General features: G+C 40.3%; 1 protein-coding gene across 1 annotated transcript in view; it reads right to left on the bottom strand.

Moving 5' to 3' along the window:
- Nucleotides 1–23,105, bottom strand: part of lrpprc (leucine-rich pentatricopeptide repeat containing) — a 141,947-nt gene that overhangs the window by 49,906 nt on the left and 68,936 nt on the right. The window contains exons 25-29 of the mRNA XM_034184503.1: nucleotides 13,881–13,987; nucleotides 4,295–4,363; nucleotides 4,113–4,203; nucleotides 3,713–3,855; nucleotides 984–1,089 (exon numbers count right to left, since the gene is read on the bottom strand). Coding sequence (XP_034040394.1) covers nucleotides 984–1,089; nucleotides 3,713–3,855; nucleotides 4,113–4,203; nucleotides 4,295–4,363; nucleotides 13,881–13,987 — 516 coding nt within the window. The remainder of the gene's footprint in view (nucleotides 1–983; nucleotides 1,090–3,712; nucleotides 3,856–4,112; nucleotides 4,204–4,294; nucleotides 4,364–13,880; nucleotides 13,988–23,105) is intronic.

Below are 23,105 nucleotides of genomic sequence, written 5' to 3'. Positions count from 1 at the left end.
GGCCAGAGGTTACGTACAATAAGAAAGGCAATTAACCTAACAAATTTTTATTATTACCACTGAACATAAAATGCTAGAATCTGTTAGACCTTAACAAGCATCAACTCTACAGTTATCGATCAAATTGCAGGGGAGGCAAGAAGTGACATACTGATTGTCATCTGTACAGATAGTATAACTGCTGATGGCAACGCCGCAGTCATGTTATGTGGGAACATCCATGATATCCCTACTGGTGGGGCAACTGTTCCGATATTAGCTGTACATAATTCGTGCAAAATTTCTGCATTCCCTATGAGATGTTGGAGTACATCGGGTCAGGCCAGTCGTAGGGGGCAAAAAAGAGATAATCCCCTCCCAGTGTGAAGTGCAGTGTAAATACATTTTGATGAATTATTGCCCTTTATTTAGACAGAGTTCAAGTTCTTTTCAAAACCTGCTGCAAACGCAAGTACTTGGGACTAGTTTCTGTAACCAGAACCTGGTTCCTGTGATGTAGCTTTAAATGGAAATTTGACAGCATTAGTGTGAAACTGTCATGAAGGGCCAAGACTTTGCAGGTTTTCCTTGCAATCAACTGTCCTAGCAGGTGGCTTTACTGAGGAGCGCTTCTCCTCGTCTTAAAGTCCTGATCCTCTGTGAACTCACCTGCAGAGGTGATCGGTTGCTAGGAAAACCTGAATCATCTTGGCTCATCATGCCCACCATTGTTGAGACTCCAGTTTCACCCCATAAACATTTTTTTTTTCAATTAACTAGTTAATGTGCTTTACAATGATGCATCACAGTCACCCATTCATACACACGTGCACACTGAGTGTTCAACTGCATGCTACAAGCACCTTGGGAGATTAAGGACCTTGCTGAATAGTTCTTCAATTGTGACGGGAACTGAACAGAGGATCTTCTAGTCACCACCTTCACAGATTAGTTCAGGTGTATGTAACGTGCAAACACCCACGCTGAGATGTCCTGCAGCTTACCTTTGGCTTTGCCTTTCTTACATAGTGCCAGTATAGAAATCTGGTAAAGTTGAACATTTTTCACTGGCTCACTCTCCTCCTTCCCAGCATCTTGACTGTACCAGGTCTGCAGAGAATACACACAGAGAACCCAGATAAAACACACTCTGATGTAGCCATCACAACACAGCTATATTAACACTATAGTACAAGTCTGTATGCATGTTCAGCTATGTGCACACAATGAGGTGGAGTTTGTCTGTGCATGTGTGTGTTTGTGAGACAGTGCAGCAACGCTGCGCATGCAAGGAAGGGTTCCCAAATGCGCCGTCACCCGTGTAGCTGTGAGGAGAGGGGGTTAAAATGTATCAGCTAGGGGCAAATTAGGTCTGGCACCCCAGGGGATGAAGAAGCGTTTGTGCGTTTGTATGTGTCCAAGTGGGGGTGTCAACCCAAGAGCCCTGGGGGTCATCAAGTTCATCGCTCCAGGCAACAACAATCACTTCCTGACGCATCACACGGCCCATTGGAGCACACTTAACGGTGCAAACCAAAGTTGAGGAGAAAAAAAAATAAAACTCTTGCAAAGAACACAGGAGACGCAAATTTTACATTAAAATTTTTTTAAACCCTTCTACCCAATGCCATCAGATAAATTTTCACCCATTTCATTTTTATTTTGCACAGCACGGTGTAGCGTAAATACCACAGTGACCAGCTGCAACCATATGGTGGCATTTAGCTGATTGATAAATTAGTCTGGCACGACAGATTTATGGACAGATCAGGCTGCAATTCCTTTCACAAGCTGACATGTCTGATTGACCACACTTCAGATCAGAGTTGCAATCCAGTTTTCTTTGCATGTAATAAACAGAGAGTTAAAATGGGGGGCATCGTGTGGAGTGGGGGTGGCCTGCTGCTGCATGGAGTCGACATGTAAAATTACTTTTTGTCAGGGTGCTTCTTGAGGGTCATTCTTGTGAGAGATAAAGGCATTTATTCAGGTTTTCCTATTTGCAGTGCTTATTAAAACGGCATATAGCACAGTGTGCTCAAGGGATGCTCAGTTCTCACCACTAACTATTCAAATTCTGTATAACTATAGTTTACTACAGTAAATGTTCCGTGTTGGACATGAAACGTGTCACATTTGTGCACTGTTCAATAATTAATTGATAAGAGTTTTTTTTGTTTTTGCACATTCTTCTCTGGAGAACTTCTCCACATCCAGCAGACTGGTTGGGACCTTCATTTACTGTATTTTACAGAATATAAGTTGCATTGGAGTGTAAGTTACACACTTTTTTCTGTATGTGGAATTCACTTTTTAACACCGCCTTTCCCTGAAGGCATGCTTAACAATGGAGAGGAAGTCTGTGTAGCACATGTGCACACCACAGCATATGCAGTTACTTAACATAATGACTTAAATTCTAAAAACATAAGTCCAGCTGACTTTTTTCTAATTTAGCTATTTTAAATGAGCTCTTTAATTAGGGATTTTTGTGCATTGTTGAAGTGCAGTTTCATTATTCCTGTTTATTATTTTAATATTAGAGTTTATTTTGTTGAGTGATTTGATTCCTGGGAAAGCCCTATATTAGTAGTTATTATTATGAAAGAATGAGTGTTTTTTTTTTTGCTATGCAAATCACACCAGAGTAAATGTTGGAGGGCCTCCGAAACTAGTACAATACACACACACACACACACACACACACACACACACCTTCAACCGCATAGTCCAATAAAGGGCCGCGGGGGGCTGGAGCCTATCCCAGCAGTCATAGACATCCAGGACAGGACACCATTCTGTCACAGGGCACTAGTACAATAAATAAATAATAAAAACCCAGGGACTAGTGGAAAATACGATACTTTTCAGGCGTATTTAATGGGAAATTTTTCTCTCAAAAGTATACAAGCATTTAGACAGAGATGATTTTTTTATGATTTTAATTCAGTACGCCACCATAATGAAGCTGGAAAAATGCAACAGTGATCAAAGTGTAGACATTCAACTTTAATTCAAAAACGTTTAACAAAAATATTGCATTAACCATTATAGAAGTGGAGCCATTTTTTTTTTATCCACAGTCCTTAAATTTTCTGTGTCTAAAATACTTTGCAGCCATTAACTTCTGCAGCCCATGGATTTCACAAAACCTGTACTGAACCTTTCTTCCATTGCCACATGTTTTTGGATCCTTCTACCTTCAGTTTTATCTTCAGTCAGAAAAGAGCACACACAGGTGACTGAACTGGCCTGTGAAAAATATTCAATTTCTTTGCCTTGGGAAGGTCTTGGGTTGCTTTGGCTATATGTTGCGAGTCATTATCCACCTGCACTGTGGATCTCTGCAGACGTTTGTGAGGAGCAGACATATCCTCACAAACTTCAAAATTCTAAATTATGGAAGTACCACAATTAGTTTTTGATTTTTTGTGAAATATTTGTTGCCCAATAAAAGGCAGATTGGTGGGAAGAATATGTGGCCATGTAATATGTAATACAGGCAAATCTGATAAATGTGAAGATGCTACATTTAATGGATTTACCTACAAGTACTGAGGATGAAAACGTGTGCAGGCACCTTTGTAATCTTGTAACACAGCCTGCAGTGATAGTCCTATGGGAGTCTGGCCCTAGTTTGCTTACTTTAGACTGGTTTCTATCTAAGTGACCTCACGCTCCATCAGTCTGATGTGTGTTACCGAGATGCACCATGACACATCGAGCGTTTTACCTCAGACAGCTGGAACGGCACCTCCTTGTTATTGGCCTTCAAGATATCAGCCAGCAAGCTCATGGTGCTCTCCCTGGGAACAACGTTCTCCTCTTGCATCTTTGTCCACAATGCTTCCGCCTTCTGCCAATCATTTTTATTCTCTGAAAGAAACATCAAATTAAGGCTGAGATAAAAGCAAAATCCATTATTTTTTAGGTCAATCCAAATTTCATATTTAGGTTGTACCAGACAGTGATTTCTGAACATTTAGACAAGAACACACACACACACACACACAAAAGAGCATTGCTTCCCCAGAGATCAAAGGTCACAGAGCACAGAATAAAAGGGAGGCAAGACCTCATGTTTAAAATCTGCACACTCTAACTTGAGAAAATTGAAGCTTGAAGATATTTACTGTAAAGCTGAAGGAGATATCTGAACATCTGATCTCGGTCACACTCAAACAGCTTCGCTGTCATCTCCACCATCTTCTCCAAGGCCTCCGTCTGCAGACAAACAATCGATTTTTTCACCCCACACTTGGTTTATCTTTACTCTTTTTTATTTCAGCCTTGTATATGTGTGCAGTTTTGTTACCTTTTTGGCAGCGATGCATTTCTCTGCAAACCAATTTAGGCGTCCTTGCACTGCCCTCAGCCCCGGGGTCTTACACAAACAACAAAAATAAACAAAAAGCGACAGAGAATTGGAGAAAGAACAACAACAACAAAAAAACATAACACCAACATAACATCAAACTAGCTAGACACAAACAGTTTCAGGTCAGAATGAATCTTCAAATTCAAGCTGGTCAGGCCCAGGAGAATACTGCTAAGATGGTCCATAGACCCGGCTAACAGTAAGAATTCTAGACATATAAAAAATATAAATGTAAAAAAAAAAAACTGCTCGATAGAATATTTGATAGTTTCTGAAATGTTTTAAATAACAGTCAGGAAAAGTGCATCAAGTTTGGCTGCATGAACAAGCTTCATGCATGTTCCCGCCCTCCCTTGTCAATAGCCAATCACATTTCCTAATAATGGAGTGACTGTGAGTGGCACATAGGCACCCAATCACTTAACAGGTCAAAAGACAGCCAAAAGTTCCCAGGGCCACACGGAACACTGATCCATATAGCTTAAAACACCAATAAAAACATGAGTTCATTTAATTAATTAATTTATTTGTTTTAAATCAGCTTTTGTTTTATGTGTTAAATCCTGGGCTTCCCAAACTAACAGCCCCTGATTCAGAGATGGGAGTAAGTCACCATCAACTCACTCTCAAGTCATGAATCAGCAAGTCCCAAATCAAGTCTCAAGCCATAATGACCACCAATTCTTTGCAAGCTGACGTGAGACTTGACTTGGGACTTGCAGATTGGTGACTTGAGAATGACTTTACAGTGACTTACCTGTGCCATGATTTATACTCAGGGAAACACCTTAATCACCTTGAATACATAGTTTTTCAGCAACTCCTCAAAAAACAAAACAAAAAATGGTCCAACATCACCTGCTACCTTAAAGGATCCATAATTATTGATAGACTGAAATGCAACATCCCATTGTGAAACAGTTCAGTTATATCTCCCAGCCCTGACTGTTCCCTGGCATTAATAAAGGTTTAGACAAATTTGTTTTAAGTTATTCATGAAGAGCCACATTCGTCACCAGAATCGGTTACATTTATGAAAAACAAACTCCACATTAAAAGCAAAAACATGACTTCCCTTGAAGGATTCCCATATTCATCTGTTGCCACATATGAGATGAGATCTGTGAAATCTTGTAAAGAAAAGCAAGATAATGCTGCCAGTAGAAACCTCATCCAAACCTGATGTGTGCAATTCTGAAATTAACACGCATCATGCAAAAGGATCCAGATCTTTTAGTCTAACTACAGAAAGGGGCTGAGCGCGGGCCGTCACGTAGCAGCTGATACAGACTGATCATCACATTTGTGTAGCTAAGATTCAATCCGATACCGGGTGACTACACTATTATTATAAGAAATCAGTGATCAAAATTTCATTAGTCTCTCTGAGCTTTGACGCAATCTGAATAAGACCAGTGATTGAGAGATCTCCCTCCCCTCTTCCAGTTAATCTGACTGAAAAGAAAAAAAAAAGTGACCTACCAGGAAGTTAATCTGAACGGAGATCAACGGAGCTCAACCCCCGATGGCCTCTTTGATGGGAGCACATCATACCACGAGAGGGAGAGAAAGTCCAGAAAAGACAGACTTCATCCCTTTCTCTCAAAATCCCTCCTTTCCTCTTTCAATCCCCACTTTTCTCAATCTCTCCCTCTTTGTCCAAATCCCCTCCAGGCCTCTTCCTTCTTTTCCTCTCCACCCATCCCAGGCGAAGGCATTATGTTCTTACCCAAACAGCCAAAGGGACAAATTAAAATGTGTTGCACACTCGCTCGCCGTCTGTCTAATCTTCTTAGAGACTAAGGCCCCGGTGCAAGTGCTCCATCTTTTTTCCCTCAGATTCCTTTTACTTGGTAAAGTCTTGTGGGCTCAAACACACAAATATATATCTTTGGGATGCTGAACCAGTCAGGATAAATCTCCCTAATCTGGGCAGAAACACAATCCACAGAAATAAGACGACAGATTTACACATGCATAAGGGGATCAGAAGAACACACACACACACACACACACACACACACACACACACACACACACACACACACACACACACACACACACACACACACACACACACACACACACACACACACACACACACACACACACACACACACACACACACACACACACACACACACACACACACACACAAAGAAGGAAAAAACAGCACAGGCACTCTCACTTTCAGAAGGGGAAAATGGAAAATGGACAACTAGGTCGGATTACCGAGACAACCTCTGGACAAATACACAAAGCATTACAGCACACCAACCTGCTTCTTTCGGAACTTTGTGTGGCCTTTTCAACATTTACTGCGTTCTCCGTCAGCTTGCCACATAAGACAGAACAGACCTCTTCTCACCTCCACTTAACAAAACCTCTCCATCTCATTTCCTAATGTTATAATTCCACTCATCGTCTGACCACTTAATGTGAAAACACACATCCCCACAATCCTCTACCCAACACTAAAAACACATAATGGCTCTTTAGTAACACTGTCCAACCTTTGCGATCTCACAAACACACACACACACTGCAATAATAGGTGCCTGGACACCTGACAATCCTCTACCCAACTACAACCATTTACTGTGAAATTGGCCACCTTTCTCCATCATTACACTTAATTAGCCATGATTAATTATCTGTCAATTATACCAAACACAGCCTAAAGAGAGACACCATTCTGGACTGCCACTTGACTCTGACTGGGGGTAAAAAGTATCTGTGTGGGCATATTTGAGTGATAGATAACATCTGCTGTAACCACATCAGTTGAACACAACATCCACCATCAAGCATGTATATTAATTCAGTGAAACAAGTGAACTTGATGTGCACAGCGGCTGAATGAAAACTTGAAGAGCATGTAGGAAATGTTCATGTAATCATCCTCTGAACTGTCTAAAAGAAAACTCGCTATAAAACTGATGATTGGTATCAACAGTAATTCTTATGTTGACACTCACTGGTCACTTTATTAGGTACACCTGTTCAACTGCTTGTTAACACAAATGGCTAATCAGCGAATCACATGGCAGTTTACATTTTGGCATCTAGACGTGGTGAGGACGACTTGCTGAAGTTTGAACAGAAATGGGATTTAAGTGAGTCTGAGTGTGTCACAGTTGTTGGTGCCAGACACACTGGTCTGAGAATTTTAGAAACTGCTGATCTACTGGGATTTTCACAAACACACAACTATCTCTACGGTTTAAAGAGAATCGTCCAAAAAAAAAAAAAAGAGAAGATATCCAGTGAGCGCCAGTTGTGTGGACATAAATGCCTGGTTAATGTCAGAGATCAGAGGAGAATGGGCAGACTGGTTGAGTGGGTGACTGCACAATGTCATCATCTCAATATGGACCAACATCTCTGAGGACTGTTTCCAACATCTTGTTGAAACTATGCCACAAAGAATTAAGACAATTCTCAAGGCAAAAGGGGGTCCAACCTGGTACGAAGAAGGTGTACCTAATAAAGTGACTGGTGAGTGTAGTTTGCCAATTCCAATTTAATTTACACAGTGCAAAAACACAACCCGTGTCCCCCCCCAAAAGCACTAACCACAAGTAAGGTCTTACCCACCCCTCCGAGCAAGCACAGTGGTGACAGTAGTAAGGGAAAACTTCCTCAGTTGTTCTGATTACAGGAAGAAACCTCAAGCACATCATTCAGCAGGGTGACCATCTGCAGTGGCCATAACACCAATAACAAAACAACAAAATAAAGCAAAAGCACAACAAAGAACTCACAACTGCTGTAGCAAAGCAACCATATAGATGTTGAGTCCAGTTATTACAAAGACTGATGATTCAAAAGACAACCAAGAGGTGAAGTGCAGAGTCCCAGTAAAATGGACGACAACAATTCAAAGTATGTGATTTTCACTCTTTTTTTTAATGTGACCCATGTGAATGTAATTACCAAGCCCCAACCTCCAGTCTTGACAACTGTAGCAAACACAGAAGTGGCAAGTCATTCCCCATAGACCCCAATGACCCCAATAACAGCCTGGCATGCAATGCAACCAGTCTGCTCTATGTAAGCCTGAGATCATGAGGTCTCAGAAGCTACACAGAGTGGCTCCTGGTTAGCACTTGGCAGGGTTCTCAGCAGAAATTTTTTTCTCAGTGTAATGGCATGGGAAAAAAAATAACCGTAAAAAAACAGGGGTGTGGGGGATGCTTAGGCTTCATCCCCCGAAGTTTTTGCATTATGGGCTTATAAAGGGCCTTCTTTGTTAGTCTAAATAAATATACCAAAATCTGATGTCCAGTCAGAAGAAGAGAACATCTCTGTTTCAAAATGTGAGGAAAGTGTTTCCAAAAATGTCACCAATTTGAAGTCGAAGCTGCAGAGGAGATATTCATCTCGTTAAATGTGCTTAAAGTCCAGCTCACCTGTCGTCTCTGGAAACTCACACCTGCTGCTACGCTTCTAAATAAAACAAAAGCTCTTCAAACAGCAACTATTTTATTATTTCAGAAAAACCTTTTCCTTATTTTAAAATTAAATGAAAGTATCAGTCATCATGGTTTTAATTTACAGACAAACATCAAAGATTTCTAAAGATTTTTTTTTTTACTTTAAGCTATTTTAATTACAAGTTATTTAATGTAAGAAAAAAATAAGGATTTTCTTGAATAAACTGCTGTGTATAAATTAGCAGTTCTGATGTTCCTGACACACATCTACACTGGTCTGTGTTTTGGCCTGATGCCTTGTTTCTTTTGGTTTTAAAGTAAGGCTGTAACAAAGATGAAAAAAAAAAAAAAAAACCTATGGTTTTACTTCACAATTTGGTACTCAAAATGCAGGCAATGGTGTTTCAGAGCGTTATAAATTTAAAAATCTAGCAGGGGAAGCTGGCCCCGGTCTCCCCTATCCTGCAGCATTTGGCACGCGGCTCGCTGCGAGTAGAACTTTAGCGGCTGCAGAACTTTCCCCCCAGCGCTCCGCGTGATGCAAAAGAACTTTAGTGGCTGTACGAGAACTTTCCCCCAAGAACTTTTCCCATACGCGCGATGATCCACGCCAGAGAACCTTTGTTCACTGTCCCATGGTAAATGCACTTCATGAGGAACAGAAAAAAAAAAAAAAAAAAAACTACAGTGTGAAACGGTGGACGATTTTCTTTTCTTGCCCACAATAACAGACGATAGTCCGGTAGAGACTTTAATCAGCAGAAAAGTGAGTCACGATTGACATCTTTAAATGGGTTTGACTGAGGGTGATGAAAAAAAAAAAAAAGATCATTTCTGTAGGTTGATTTTGGACCCACTGCGGGTCCAAAATCAGTAATGATCATCATTTATGATCATCAGAAATGATCATTTTCCCATTACACACCCTTGGAAACAGCATAATGGCCCAACTGCAGCGTAATTTTTTTCATGCAGGAGCGTAATGGGTTGTTACGCTGTGATAATGCTGGTGAGGACACTGCTTGGTTGGGAGACCTTCTCAGGAGACAAGGGACTGTGTCTGTTTCTCCAGGAAAACTGGAGTTGCATCAGAAAGGGCAGCTGGTGTGAAACTTGTGCCAAATCCCAATGCAGATCTGTGCTGGATCCACTGTGGGGACCCCGTACAAAATGGGTGCAGCTGAAAGTCCAACAACAGACCGGCACACAATACGGATTACGTCTCGATAGCTAGTTTCCTCCTTCATGAAAACGGTATGACTTAAAATATCTTAAACTCTTCAGTTTAAGACATTTTAAACCGTAAAGTTATGATTAATTAGAGGTGTGGTCACTGAGTGTCAGCTAGTGTTTGCCGGCGAGCTGTGTCCAGAGCCACACTAGCAGTGGCCGCCAGTTGTTGTGGACCAACAGTGTCTGGCTTTTGAGGATTTTATGACAATTATCTATATTATAATAGCCAAGTGGCCACTGTGTGCGTACATGCACATGTATGACTTCAATCACAGACAAACTGGGGAGAGCTGACACTTGCCATTTGGTATGCTTCTGTATTTTGGGTCAAAGCTGAATGCTGCTAAAACAGAAAGTTGACAGGTCAAATTGTTTTGGAGAAATTAATGATTTTAGCTAACCAGTAAACAATGGAAGTTGTGCTGCAATGCACTATGGGAGTTCAGAGTTTTGGGGTTTTAAATGTTATTGTGGTTGATGTTAGTTTAACAGTGTTGTTAGTAGGGATGGGTATCGAGAACCGGTTCCTTTCGGGTATCGTTAAGAAATGATTCGATCCACCGACATCAATAACCTTTTTACTTAACGATTCCGTTATTGGTCCTTCACAGTGGCTGTTGTTTTTGGGGGTGTTTGTCAGGAAAATTATAATTTCTCTACATTGATTACAGACCCGCTACAGGGTCTGTAATAAACTTTTCTGCAGCGCGGCTTTGCTTTGAACCTTGAACCAATCGAAGCAGTGATTCGCAGATCGAAGCAGTGCTTCGATTATTGCTTCGTTGATTAATTTTTTTCTTTCGCTTCCCCCGCTAAAACCCTAAAGAGCATATGGCTGTGAGTATTATTTACCTTTTTTGTGTTAAACCGACCTGTTATGGTTTTCTGAAACAGTTGATAGATGTATTTTATAACTTAAAAACGAGACCGATGCTAACACGTTAGCATGTCTATGACATTTTCAATGTTAAGTTAGCATTAAGCAGTTGCAGCTGTCAAGCGTTTGTTGTTGTAAAAGAGTCAAATGTATTACAAATTGTAATATTTTTAAAATTTTGTTTATATATTATTAATAATAGCAAGCACAACAATAATAGTAATAATAACTAATCTAATGATTATATACAATTTTAGAGAAAGAGACAAAAAGAACCTGAATAAAAACACAACAGAAAATATAAAACCAACTAACAATGAACATACAAATATAAATAAATACATACATAAATACAGAAATAAATAAATGTTTCCTGTGAACACCTAGTGACTCTCACACCTCCATTTCATCCCTGTCTTATTTAAATTTAATGACAGTTTGTTTCGGTCAAACCATATTTTCAATGTGTTAATTTCTTCAGTGATTTCCTCCAGAACTATGTGCCAAGCTTGAAAACTGCTGCATCCTAGTAAGAGCCGAATACTACTGGAATGAATCTGAATAAGGAAAGTTGGGGGGGTTTTCTCACCAAAATGGATGCTGCACTCACTGCAGTTTATTGTCTGGAATAGTCCCAGATTGCATTTCAAAGCTTCTAGAATTCAAACATTTTCGTGCACGTGGTGTTGGGGGGTAATTTTGGGTTTCAGCTTTTTTTGTTTTCACTACTTTCATCCCTGAATATATGAAATCGTGAGTCACTTTTGTGCGGATTAAAGTTAGCAACTGGGACTCCTGTCTTGTTGCGAGAAAGAAACGAGAATCGTCCTCCATTCTGTTCATACAGCTCCAAACGCTGCGCGGCTCTCTGCAGAGTCACGTTGGAATGATAGAGTCCAGTAGGAATTAATAACTTCAAAGCGAAACACCGTTTTGTTTATTTATATTTATGTCCAGAGATCAAGAATACAGTGACCAATTTCATATTTATTATTTACTTTAAGACTCAATGAAATACACAGAAAACCTGTAAAGCCTACTTTTAGTACAAAATTCACAAGAGGTATCGATAAGGGAAATCGATAAGGAATCGGATCGATAAGCAGAATCGATAATGGCATCGATAGATAAAATCTTATCAATACCCATCCCTAGTTGTTAGTGTTACTGATTTATTGTGTTTTGTAGTTCAATTGGTTGAGTCAGTTTAGTTAAGTGTCATGTTGCCGATAACATGAGCGAAAAGTGTATTGCGTTTGATGTCTTCCGCCACCATCTCTGTGCTTGTCTAAAATTAGAAGCACCTGCTTGCAGCAGAATCCGGAAAGATTAAAAAAAACAAAAACAAAAAAAAACTGTCCATATGTGCATGCGTGCGTATAACTTTGATCACGGACAAACTGTGGAGAGCTGACATTTGACATTTGGTATGCTTATGTATTTTGGGTCAACAATGAACGCTGCGAAAACAGAACATTGATAGGACTAATTTTTTGGAGAAACTATGGATATTAGTTAATGTTGCTAATTACATTCTGGACTAACATGCCATTCCAGCAGGGGATGGTAAATCATCTTTATATTAAAAGCGTGAATGTGTGATTTTATTTAGTAAGTTCAATATAAGTACATAATATAATTGTAAATATGTTAAAAATACATGGATGACAAGAAAATGAAAACATTTTCATTGTGGTCCATTTAAAAATCAAATGACAAAATAATAATAATAAGAAGAATAATAGTGTGTATATGATAAGAACCTCAACAATTTATAAATACATCAAGACTGTAAATTAACATTTAAAAATTATGTAATTAAGAGGAAATAAAAGAGTTGATTTCTTGTAAAAACTACTGAGGTCTAAGATCTAAGGCTGTAAAAACATTCTGGACTCGCACATTAATTCAACTCATCATAGAAACTTTCACAATTTATTACCACCCTTGAAAAATGTCAGTTATCTATTTTATAAACACTACCCAATTTAGAGCCCATGGATCCCCACAGGTAACGCGCTAGTCTGACATAATATGACTTGCTGTGTGGTTAATTATACAAACAGGCTATCTAAGAAGTGTGTGCTCCAGTATTTCCACTGAAAGAAATTTTAACTATTTAATTTGTATGTTAACATTTTTATTAAATGTTTTCAATTAAAGCTAAAAGTCTACAGTACAAGCATATCTTGGCTGTTCCATTTTGACTCCATAACGGTAGTGTGCAGAGGCAACATTACAAAAATTGGGCCACTGTCCAAACTCTGACAGACCTGAGTGAATACGTGATTGACCAATCTCACAAACACACACGATTGTCTTATAGCTATAAGCAGAATAACAGCCACACAATGTAACAACAGTGAGGGACAGCGGGATAATATTTACGAGGTTTAAGCAGGATAAATCCTTCACTGGTACACAACAGGATGTATCAGAGAGACAGGGAGGTAAATTTTCCCCTGTCCAACAGTTTTAGTCTCATCCTCTGATATTATAATGGCCTGAATCTCTTGTTCTAATGTCAGGCTCAGCCTTCTATCCATGTATTCATCAGCCTCTGTACAAATATCTGGTCTTACAGTTTCACCCATGTGGGGGGTTGGATCATACATCTGCGTCTCTATAATACTTTACAGGATTTATAACAGGACTTAGATTGCCAAAAAGAATCCTAAAATATTCACATCGGTTAAGCTGTAACAACACAAATACTACATCATGAGTCAGAGATGCACCTTTGAAGGGTGAAGGTGACACCTTTGAGTGTTTACAATAATTTATAATAAAGTTATCCACTTATGTTGAGAATCTATATTTACACTCTGGTCCACATCAGAGTTTATCATAACAGCTATTCGAGAAACTTGCATACTCTATATATGTTAAACTGATGTGCATGTTAAAGTTTTAAAGTTTTTTAGTTAACCGGTCACTCATCTGCTCCGTCCCTCGGTTCTTTGATATGAGAGATTACCTCAATGATCTTTTGAGCTTCGTTGTAGCGACCCGTTTCCAAAAAAGCGAAGAACAGGTCATACAGCATGGCCCTTTCGCCTCGCACATGGGTAACAAAGTCCATTGCTGAGGAAAAAGAAAGCCAGAGAAACACAACCCACTCAATGTAAAGCAAACATTTCAATTGCCAAACAAACCTGCATAGGCAACATCTATTTATCAACACTGATATTAACTATTTTCCAGACAATAAATTACACTGGAGTATTACCTGCATCTGCCCAAAAATGGTGGAGGTGTGGAGTGGACATATACAGCTGGCAACACTCAACAAAAATATAAACGCAACACTTTTGGTTTTGCTCCCATTTTGTATGAGATGAACTCAAAGATCTAAAACTTTTTCCACATACACAATATCACCATTTCCCTCAAATATTGTTCACAAGCCAGTCTAAATCTGTGATAGTGAGCACTTCTCCTTTGCTGAGATAATCCATCCCACCTCACAGGTGTGCCATATCAAGATGCTGATTAGACACCATAATTAGTGCACAGGTGTGCCTTAGACTGCCCACAATAAAAGACCACTCTGAAAGGTGCAGTTTTATCACACAGCACAATGCCACAGATGTCGCAAGATTTGAGGGAGCGTGCAATTGGCATGCTGACAGCAGGAATGTCAACCAGAGCTGTTGCTCGTGTATTGAATGTTCATTTCTCTACCATAAGCCGTCTCCAAAGGCGTTTCAGAGAATTTGGCAGTACATCCAACCAGCCTCACAACCACAGACCACGTGTAACCACACCAGCCCAGGACCTCCACATCCAGCATGTTCACCTCCAAGATCGTCTGAGACCAGCCACTCGGACAGCTGCTGAAACAATCGGTTTGCATAACCAAAGAATTACTGCACAAACTGTGAGAAACCATCTCAGGGAAGCTCATCTGCATGCTCGTCGTCCTCATCGGGGTCTCGACCTGACTCCAGTTCGTTGTCGTAACCGACTTGAGTGGGCAAATGCTCACATTCGCTGGCATTTGGCACGTTGGAGAGGTGTTCTCGTCACGGATGAATCCCGGTTCACACTGTCCAGGGCAGATGGCAGACAGCGTGTGTGGCGTCGTGTGGGTGAGCGGTTTTCTGATGTCAATGTTGTGGATCGAGTGGCCCATGGTGGCAGTGGGGTTATGGTATGGGCAGGTGTTTGTTATGGACGAAGAACACAGGTGCATTTTATTGATGGCATTTTGAATGCACAGAGATACCGTGACGAGATCCTGAGGCCCATTGTTGTGCCATACATCCAAGAACATCACCTCATGTTGCAGCAGGATAATGCACGGCCCCATGTTGCAAGGATCTGTACACAATTCTTGGAAGCTGAAAATGTCCCAGTTCTTGCATGGCCGGCATACTCACCGGACATGTCACCCATTGAGCATGTTTGGGATGCTCTGGACCGGCATATATGACAGCGTGTACCAGTTCCTGCCAATATCCAGCAACTTCGCACAGCCATTGAAGAGGAGTGGACCAACATTCCACAAGCCACAATTGACAACCTGATCAACTCTATGCGACAGAGATGTGTTGCACTGCATGAGGCAAATGGTGGTCACACCAGATACTGACTGGTATCCCCCCCCCCATAAAACAAAACTGCACCTTTCAGAGTGGCCTTTTATTGTGGGCAGTCTAAGGCACACCTGTGCACTAATCATGGTGTCTAATCAGCATCTTGATATGGCACACCTGTGAGGTGGGATGGATTATCTCAGCAAAGGAGAAGTGCTCACTATCACAGATTTAGACTGGTTTGTGAACAATATTTGAGGGAAATTGTGATATTGTGTATGTGGAAAAAGTTTTAGATCTTTGAGTTCATCTCATACAAAATGGGAGCAAAACCAAAAGTGTTGCGTTTATATTTTTGTTGAGTGTAGGTATAGAACACTTAACCATTTTTCTCAGTAAATATATTTCTAAAGGTGCTACTGATATGAACTTTTCAGATGTCTCTAACAACCTAAATAATCCACACATACAAAGAAATCAAACTATAGATGCCCATAAATTATGTGTAATAATGTGAAATGACAAGAAAAAAGTATTGAACACCTGAAAAAAAGAGAGGCGTAAAAAGGTATGGAAAACCAAGACACCAGCCGAAATCTATCAGTAATTCGAAAACAGCCCTGGGCCTTCACAGTGTAAATTAATATCAAAAGATTCAGTCTCAGCTAATGGCCTACAAAAAGGTGTCTCGTTACCAAGGTGCCACACAAGAAACATTAGTTTTAAGAATAGTTTGGACCATGTATCATGCTTAGTTACCACGTTACGGGGTAACATATGTCACATGTCACAGTCCAATGGACGTTGACCTTGTTTGTCCTTTACTTTGGAGACCAAGCATTCAACATTGTCAAAACTATTCCATTTATTAATTCTATTAGCTCAACCAATAATTTGCATCACTTTTACCAAAATTGGAGCAACTTTAACTTTTGACTCCTGCACAATCTGAAATTGACCTTTGTCACCATTCTTGCTGTATTTACCCCATAACTCCATAAAGATTCAATCACAGATAGGCCAAACTATACCTTTTTGGAATCTTTATGATCAGACAAATAATGTAGTATAGGATTCAATGAGATGGGAGCATTTTAAAATTTTGACGCCTGTACAATTCTTCTATTGACCCCACCTGGCTGCTTGTTCTAAATTCAAGTGGCCAGTCCTTTCTTTCAAAAGAGTAATGTCTAAGGTGTATTTGTGCCAAATTTGGTGTTTGTATCACCATTGGAAGGATTGTTTCAGTTATCTGCTGTACAATAAAAAAAACACACTGCGGGAAAGGAAACGACAGGATGACTCAGTCAACAAAGGAGAATAGTGTAAAGTATGTGGTGTCCACACTACTTTCAGCTTAAATAGAACATCTTTAATTTAACAGGAGCAGTGGACATAATAGGAGCGAAAAGGTACACATACAGAGAGACACAGACAAGGCAACTTTGTTGTGATTTGGCACTATATAAATGAAAATAAATTGAAATCGAAATTGACAGACTTTTTTTCCTCTCTTTTGTGCTACCATTGCATGATGTTTCACTGAAATCCACCAACTGGTTTTGGAGGAGTTGCAGTCACGAAATCAGTATCCTATGATACATCAACTAACTACCTCCTCTTTATGAAGTCGGACCAGAATTATTTTCCTTAATCCACCCCCCCACCCCAAAACATCTGTTTCGCTGGGGGGTACCTTACTGGGTGACACAAAGTAAAATAGAAAATGATCTGCTGTCATTTCTGCTTTTATTATTAGCTTCTGAGGAAGCTTGGCAGTTTATGTTTTCTCCCAAACTTGTAGTATTAAAGGAATAAAAAGTACATCATTCCTCTCTCCTGCTTTAGAAGCTACTGGGAGACAATTATTTGTCATTAAGCTCCACTAGATGGTACTGAGATAGAGGCTGACTTCTGTCAAACAATGGCAGAAAAAGTTATTGGGATGGGGGTGGGGGGCTGTAGGGCATGAGGTCTGAACCTGAGGGTCAGTCACCTTCAGTGAGTTAGAAAAAGGGTGGGGTGTCAGGTGGAATGATAAAGGATTGACGGAAGGCAAACCTTTACGCACTCCAAAGCCACTTGCCCTTATGACAGACCAAAGTTGACCTTTTCACTACACTGCTGTCAACATCACAGGGCAAGAGCCCAAAATGTGACCAGCTGATGGGCTTCAACGTGACCCTGAATAAAACCTCTCTCACTCTGTGGCCCACCGACACACTCGCACAATGACAAGCATTCCTGATGAGTGCTTAATGCAAACAAAGACAATTTGCAATTTACACACACACACACACACACACACACACACACACACACACACACACACACACACACACACACACACACACACACACACACACACACACACCCTCTATGAGGTCAGTCAGACACATTTTAACTCAAGGTAAACTATCATTTGGATGTTAAAAAGCCACAACATTCAGCGCTGTAAATTAAGCCAATACCGAATGCAAATTCTTGCAATTTCTGCAATGGCCATCTTAAGGCCCCGTGACACTTGCACGAGTTTGATCCACGCACTTACACTCACTCTGCCGTGCACAAGAGTAAACTTGTCTCAAACTCAAACTCGTTGTAAACTGTGCGCAGCTTCGTGCAAGTGCGCAAAGAAAATTTTGAAATGTTCAAAATCTTCATCACGCATTAATTACGTGAACATTACGCAAACAATTAAAAAACTACGTGTAAGTGCAAGTGATTACGTCAGCGCATCGCATCAGAGCGCAGCTCATCTGAGCGATAACGAGATGTTAAATCGAACATGCAGCTATTTTACCAAGCTATTGCAATATAAACATTACAAATAATTACCTTTAAAGATGGTTCTAAATACGTTCTCCACCTCCTTCAGTGAGAAAAAAAGCTGCAGCTGCAACAGCCCTCTGTGATTCCGGAAGTAATTAGAGGTGTTTTCAACAGCCAACTCGCACAGAAACTGATTAATTCACTACATAATAATTATTTTATATACGCATCATCGAGCACACAAAGTGCAGCGTCCAGTGGAACAAAGCACGGCATCCAGCTGGGAACACAGCAGGTGGAATCGTCACAATGAGGTGCGTTCAAGTGCGCGGATCAAAGTCATGCAAGTGTCAGGGCACCTTTAGGCTGGCTCCAAAAATTAGTCACTCCTCACAGATGACCATGTCAAAATAAACAGGTTTACAGCCTGGTACAAAAAAATAAATAAATAAAAAGGTTTTAACCTTTAGACAGGTTTGCATTGAGCCATTAATACAAAATTCACAATAATGTGAACAAGAAGAGGTAAATACTATAGCTATAATAACTGATAAAATGGTAAAAAAAATCTAACTTTGACCAATCAAAACAGTTAGTCAAACAGTCAACTGCAGTATCACATCATGTGATAGCATTTGACAGTACGTTAATACCAATTAAAATCTCAGGCCTGTAGCCAGGATCTGAAATTGGGGGGAGGGGGTGTTCTTTTTTGATAAAAACGGACCTTTGTAAGCAGGGAGTCTGGGGGCGCTCAAGGACAGTAGAAAATTTTGGGTTTTTGACGTCCAGGGATGCATTCTGGGAGTTGTTTTGATTAATTTATTTTCTCACCCCGATCCTGCTCAATTTAGTTGTACTGCTGAATGTGTGTGTTGTATTTTCTTTTGCACATTTTCAGCTTTTCTTTGCCTTCATCCCAAATTAATATCACAACTAACATGCTTGTTTGATAAGATTAATAACCACAAGAACCGTAATGACTTTCATATTTTTGGCTTCCCTCATTCTAACTAACTTGATTTTAAAGGTAGAACTCCAAACAGAACCAGTAATGTTGAGCTTAGCCATTACATTAAAAAACGATATCAACATCCCACTTTCGTTATGCAGAAAAGTAAAATTAACTAATCTTATCTTCACGTGGCTCACCAATTAACCCTCTGGAGCCGACAGCATCGTATACGACGGCTAAGACCAAGCTTTACTAAATTATAAATACGTTTTTAATGATATAAGTTACAAACTTACTTTTTTGGCTAAAAAGTTAACTCCGCAGACTTTTGAGCCAGCCATCAGCCATCTTTGTACTCCTCATAGAAGCTGTGTGATGATGTGCACAATGTGTGTGTCCAATCAGAATTGGTTCACCGTCACATGGTTTTCCAAAATCCAATCGTAGGGCAGATTTACCTCACGTGAAAAGCCAAAGAACGTTTTCAGGAGTGATATGTTACTAGTTGGCCCATTTGAAGAGCCCCTTGGGTGCTCTAATGAGTACATCCAGCGTGCCCTGCGCCATTACGCACAGCGATCAATGAAAGCAGGAGCAGACAGACAGCCTCTGATGACAATCTCATGTGCTCAAACAAAGAGTGTTTAACTATCAGGATTGCTCCACTAGTTTGCATGTGAATGTTACTGGATAACTCTGCTGCTTTCTCGGTGTAAAGCACTGTTTACACCATATCAATGGAGCGAGGGGGAGGGCTGCTCCTCAGACTGTAAGGAGTCAAAGTGGGCCAAAGTGTGAATGATAGCTGCTTTAGGAGCAGCACAGAACAGTCCAAAACACAACAGAAGTAGAAGTTTGTGTTGTAACCTTTGTGTAATAGCAGACAGAAATTGTTTTGAGATGAAGACATAAAAAAAAACTGCATAGACCATTGTGTATATATTGTTCAAAATGTGCATTTGTTTATTGTTTGAACCTTTTTGTTGTACAGTCTTTCACACAAGACCTCAAATTACCTTTATAAAGTGTCAAAACAGTTGTTTATTATAGTTTGCTGTGTGTTTTGAATAAATGTGTGTGAAAAATGATTTTCCGCTTTACTTTTTTCTTTATTTTTGATTGTAAACTTTTATTACACTTATAAAACACAACAAAAGCATATATATTATGAAAGCACAGGTTGTCCTGAAAAAAAAGAGACATAAAACTTGATTGTGGGATGCAGGGAGAACTGTTAACAGCAATAATAAAACATTTATGCCAGGCGAGTGAACTGTCCAAAAAATGCCCTCGGACCCCAGAGGGTTAAACTTAGTCCAGAACTATAGTAAAACTTGGGTCCAAAAATGTCTTTAAAAGTGGACCTTAATCGAGGGTGCTGTGTGCCCCCCCTCACAACACCCTCTTTCCGTGCAGATTCACCCCGGTTTTCAGTTTCTGAGCATGAACGTTATGCCATCCTCAGAAAGAGATGAAAAAAAAAAGGCATTAAAGTTTGCTGTTAACAGAGCTGCGAGTTCTGCAGCTGTGTTTTCAATTTAACCGCAGCAAGGACACTGGCAGAAACACTCGGAAAGAAAGAAACTTCGAAAGAAAAGTTTAAAAATATCTTTACAAAGCTCGCTGTGTCGCCACTGCGCTGTGAGACACTCAAATACACCGTCGCCTCCTCCTGCAGAGCAGAGTGCAGACAGGACACAGAGGAAGAGGCACAGAAGCCAAACTGTGACTACATTCACATTTTCATATTGTAAACTAAGCAACATATTTTTTTATATAAATAAATATTTTACGCAAATTTATTTATTTATTTTTTAACAAAGAATATAACGATTAAAAACACATTTTCCTGTGTTTCAGAGGAGCTCTTACACCCCTATATATTGATTTAGGTGGATATTTATTTGATTACAGCTCACCTTCTCAGAATACCTTCATGTTTTGGCAAACGTGCATGCGTTGCTTGATCACTCGACTACGCAGCGCTTTGATTTAGATTTGTTGTGAGAAGGACCCCCCCCAAAAAAGGTCCAATCAAGACTTGTCTCCCACCCCCAGAATTTTCACTGATCTTGAAAACATTTCCTGGCAAGACAAAAATGCGGGAAAGCACAGATTCATGGGAAATTGGCACCCATGTAAATAATGTGTATAGCAGGAGAAGGTCAAACAAGGTGAAAACAAAGAATTTTGGAACTTTGGAGATGACAAATCTGCTTTTGCATTAAAGCATATAACCCCTTTTAATAATGATTTGATCTTGAGTTTAACCTGAATTATTTTCATTTTCACGTTTGCTACTTCAGTATTAAAATATGGCTCAAACCCTTCATGAATCAAGTAACATTAGTTCACTTTTAATGTTCAACATCTGTAACTGTGTTTAATTAACAGAGGTTCAGGCTTAAGCATCTGCAACACAAAAGCCTACTGGTTCACACAACAGAATCACACCTTCATAATATTTCCATGACTTACGTTATGTCATGTGAGAATTACTTTGTGGCTAGTTAGATCTGTAAGAAAAGTAATAGGTGTTTTGAGGTGTGTGGAGCTCAGCAGAAATTGAAAAAAAAAGAACCTTTGATCATCACAGCTTAAGCACTGCAGATGCACTAAAATGATCACTGATTTCCAAATTTATGGAAATTTGGCATCAGTTTAGTTTATTTTTTGTTGGCTTCATTAAAAATCTGTCTGTCTCAATAAATAAATAAATTAATTAATTCTGGCCTTGCAAGGGTTCTCAGTGGAGTGATTTCTCACAATGTTGATGATTTTGTACAATTCGTACTGTTGTGTACTACACTCAAAAATATAAACGCAACACTTTTGGTTTTGCTCCCATTTTGTATGAGATGAACTCAAAGATCTAAAACTTTTCCACATACACAATATCACCATTTCCCTCAAATATTGTTCACAAACCAGTCTAAATCTGTGATAGTGAGCACTTCTCCTTTGCTGAAATAATCCATCCCACCTCACAGGTGTGCCATATCAAGATGCTGATTAGACACCATGATTAGTGCACAGGTGTGCCTTAGACTGTCCACAATAAAAAGCCACTCTGAAAGGTGCAGTTTTGTTTTATTGGGGGGGATACCAGTCAGTATCTGGTGTGACCACCATTTGCCTCATGCAGTGCAACACATCTCCGTCGCATAGAGTTGATCAGGTTGTCAATTGTGGCTTGTGGAATGTTGGTCCACTCCTCTTCAATGGCTGTGCGAAGTTGCTGGATATTGGCAGGAACTGGTACACGCTGTCGTATACGCCGGTCCAGAGCATCCCAAACATGCTCAATGGGTGACATGTCCGGTGAGTATGCCGGCCATGCAAGAAATGGGACATTTTCAGCTTCCAAGAATTGTGTACAGATCCTTGCAACATGGGGCCGTGCATTATCCTGCTGCAACATGAGGTGATGTTCTTGGATGTATGGCACAACAATGGGCCTCAGGATCTCGTCACGGTATCTCTGTGCATTCAAAATGCCATCAATTAAATGCATCTGATGCCTGCCCATACCATAACCCCACCGCCACCATGGGCCACTCGATCCACAACATTGACATCAGAAAAACACTCACCCACACGACGCCACACACGCTGTCTGCCATCTGCCCTGGACGGTGTGAACTGGGATTCATCTGTGAAGAGAACACCTCTCCAACGTGCCAAACGCCAGCGAATGTGAGCATTTGCCCACTCAAGTCGGTTACAACGACGAACTGGAGTCAGGTCAAGACCCCCATGAGGACGACGAGCATGCAGATGAGCTTCCCTGAGACGGTTTCTGACAGTTTGTGCAGAAATTCTTTGGTTATGCAAACCGACTGTTCCAGCAGCTGTCCGAGTGGCTGGTCTCAGACGATCTTGGAGGTGAACATGCTGGATGTGGAGTTCCTGGGCTGGTGTGGTTACACGTGGTCTG

Source organism: Thalassophryne amazonica, chromosome 13 (assembly GCF_902500255.1).
Source record: "Thalassophryne amazonica chromosome 13, fThaAma1.1, whole genome shotgun sequence".
NCBI classification, from domain to species: domain Eukaryota; kingdom Metazoa; phylum Chordata; class Actinopteri; order Batrachoidiformes; family Batrachoididae; genus Thalassophryne; species Thalassophryne amazonica.
Note: the sequence above shows the minus strand (reverse complement) of the source record. Positions and strands in the feature narration are given on the sequence as shown.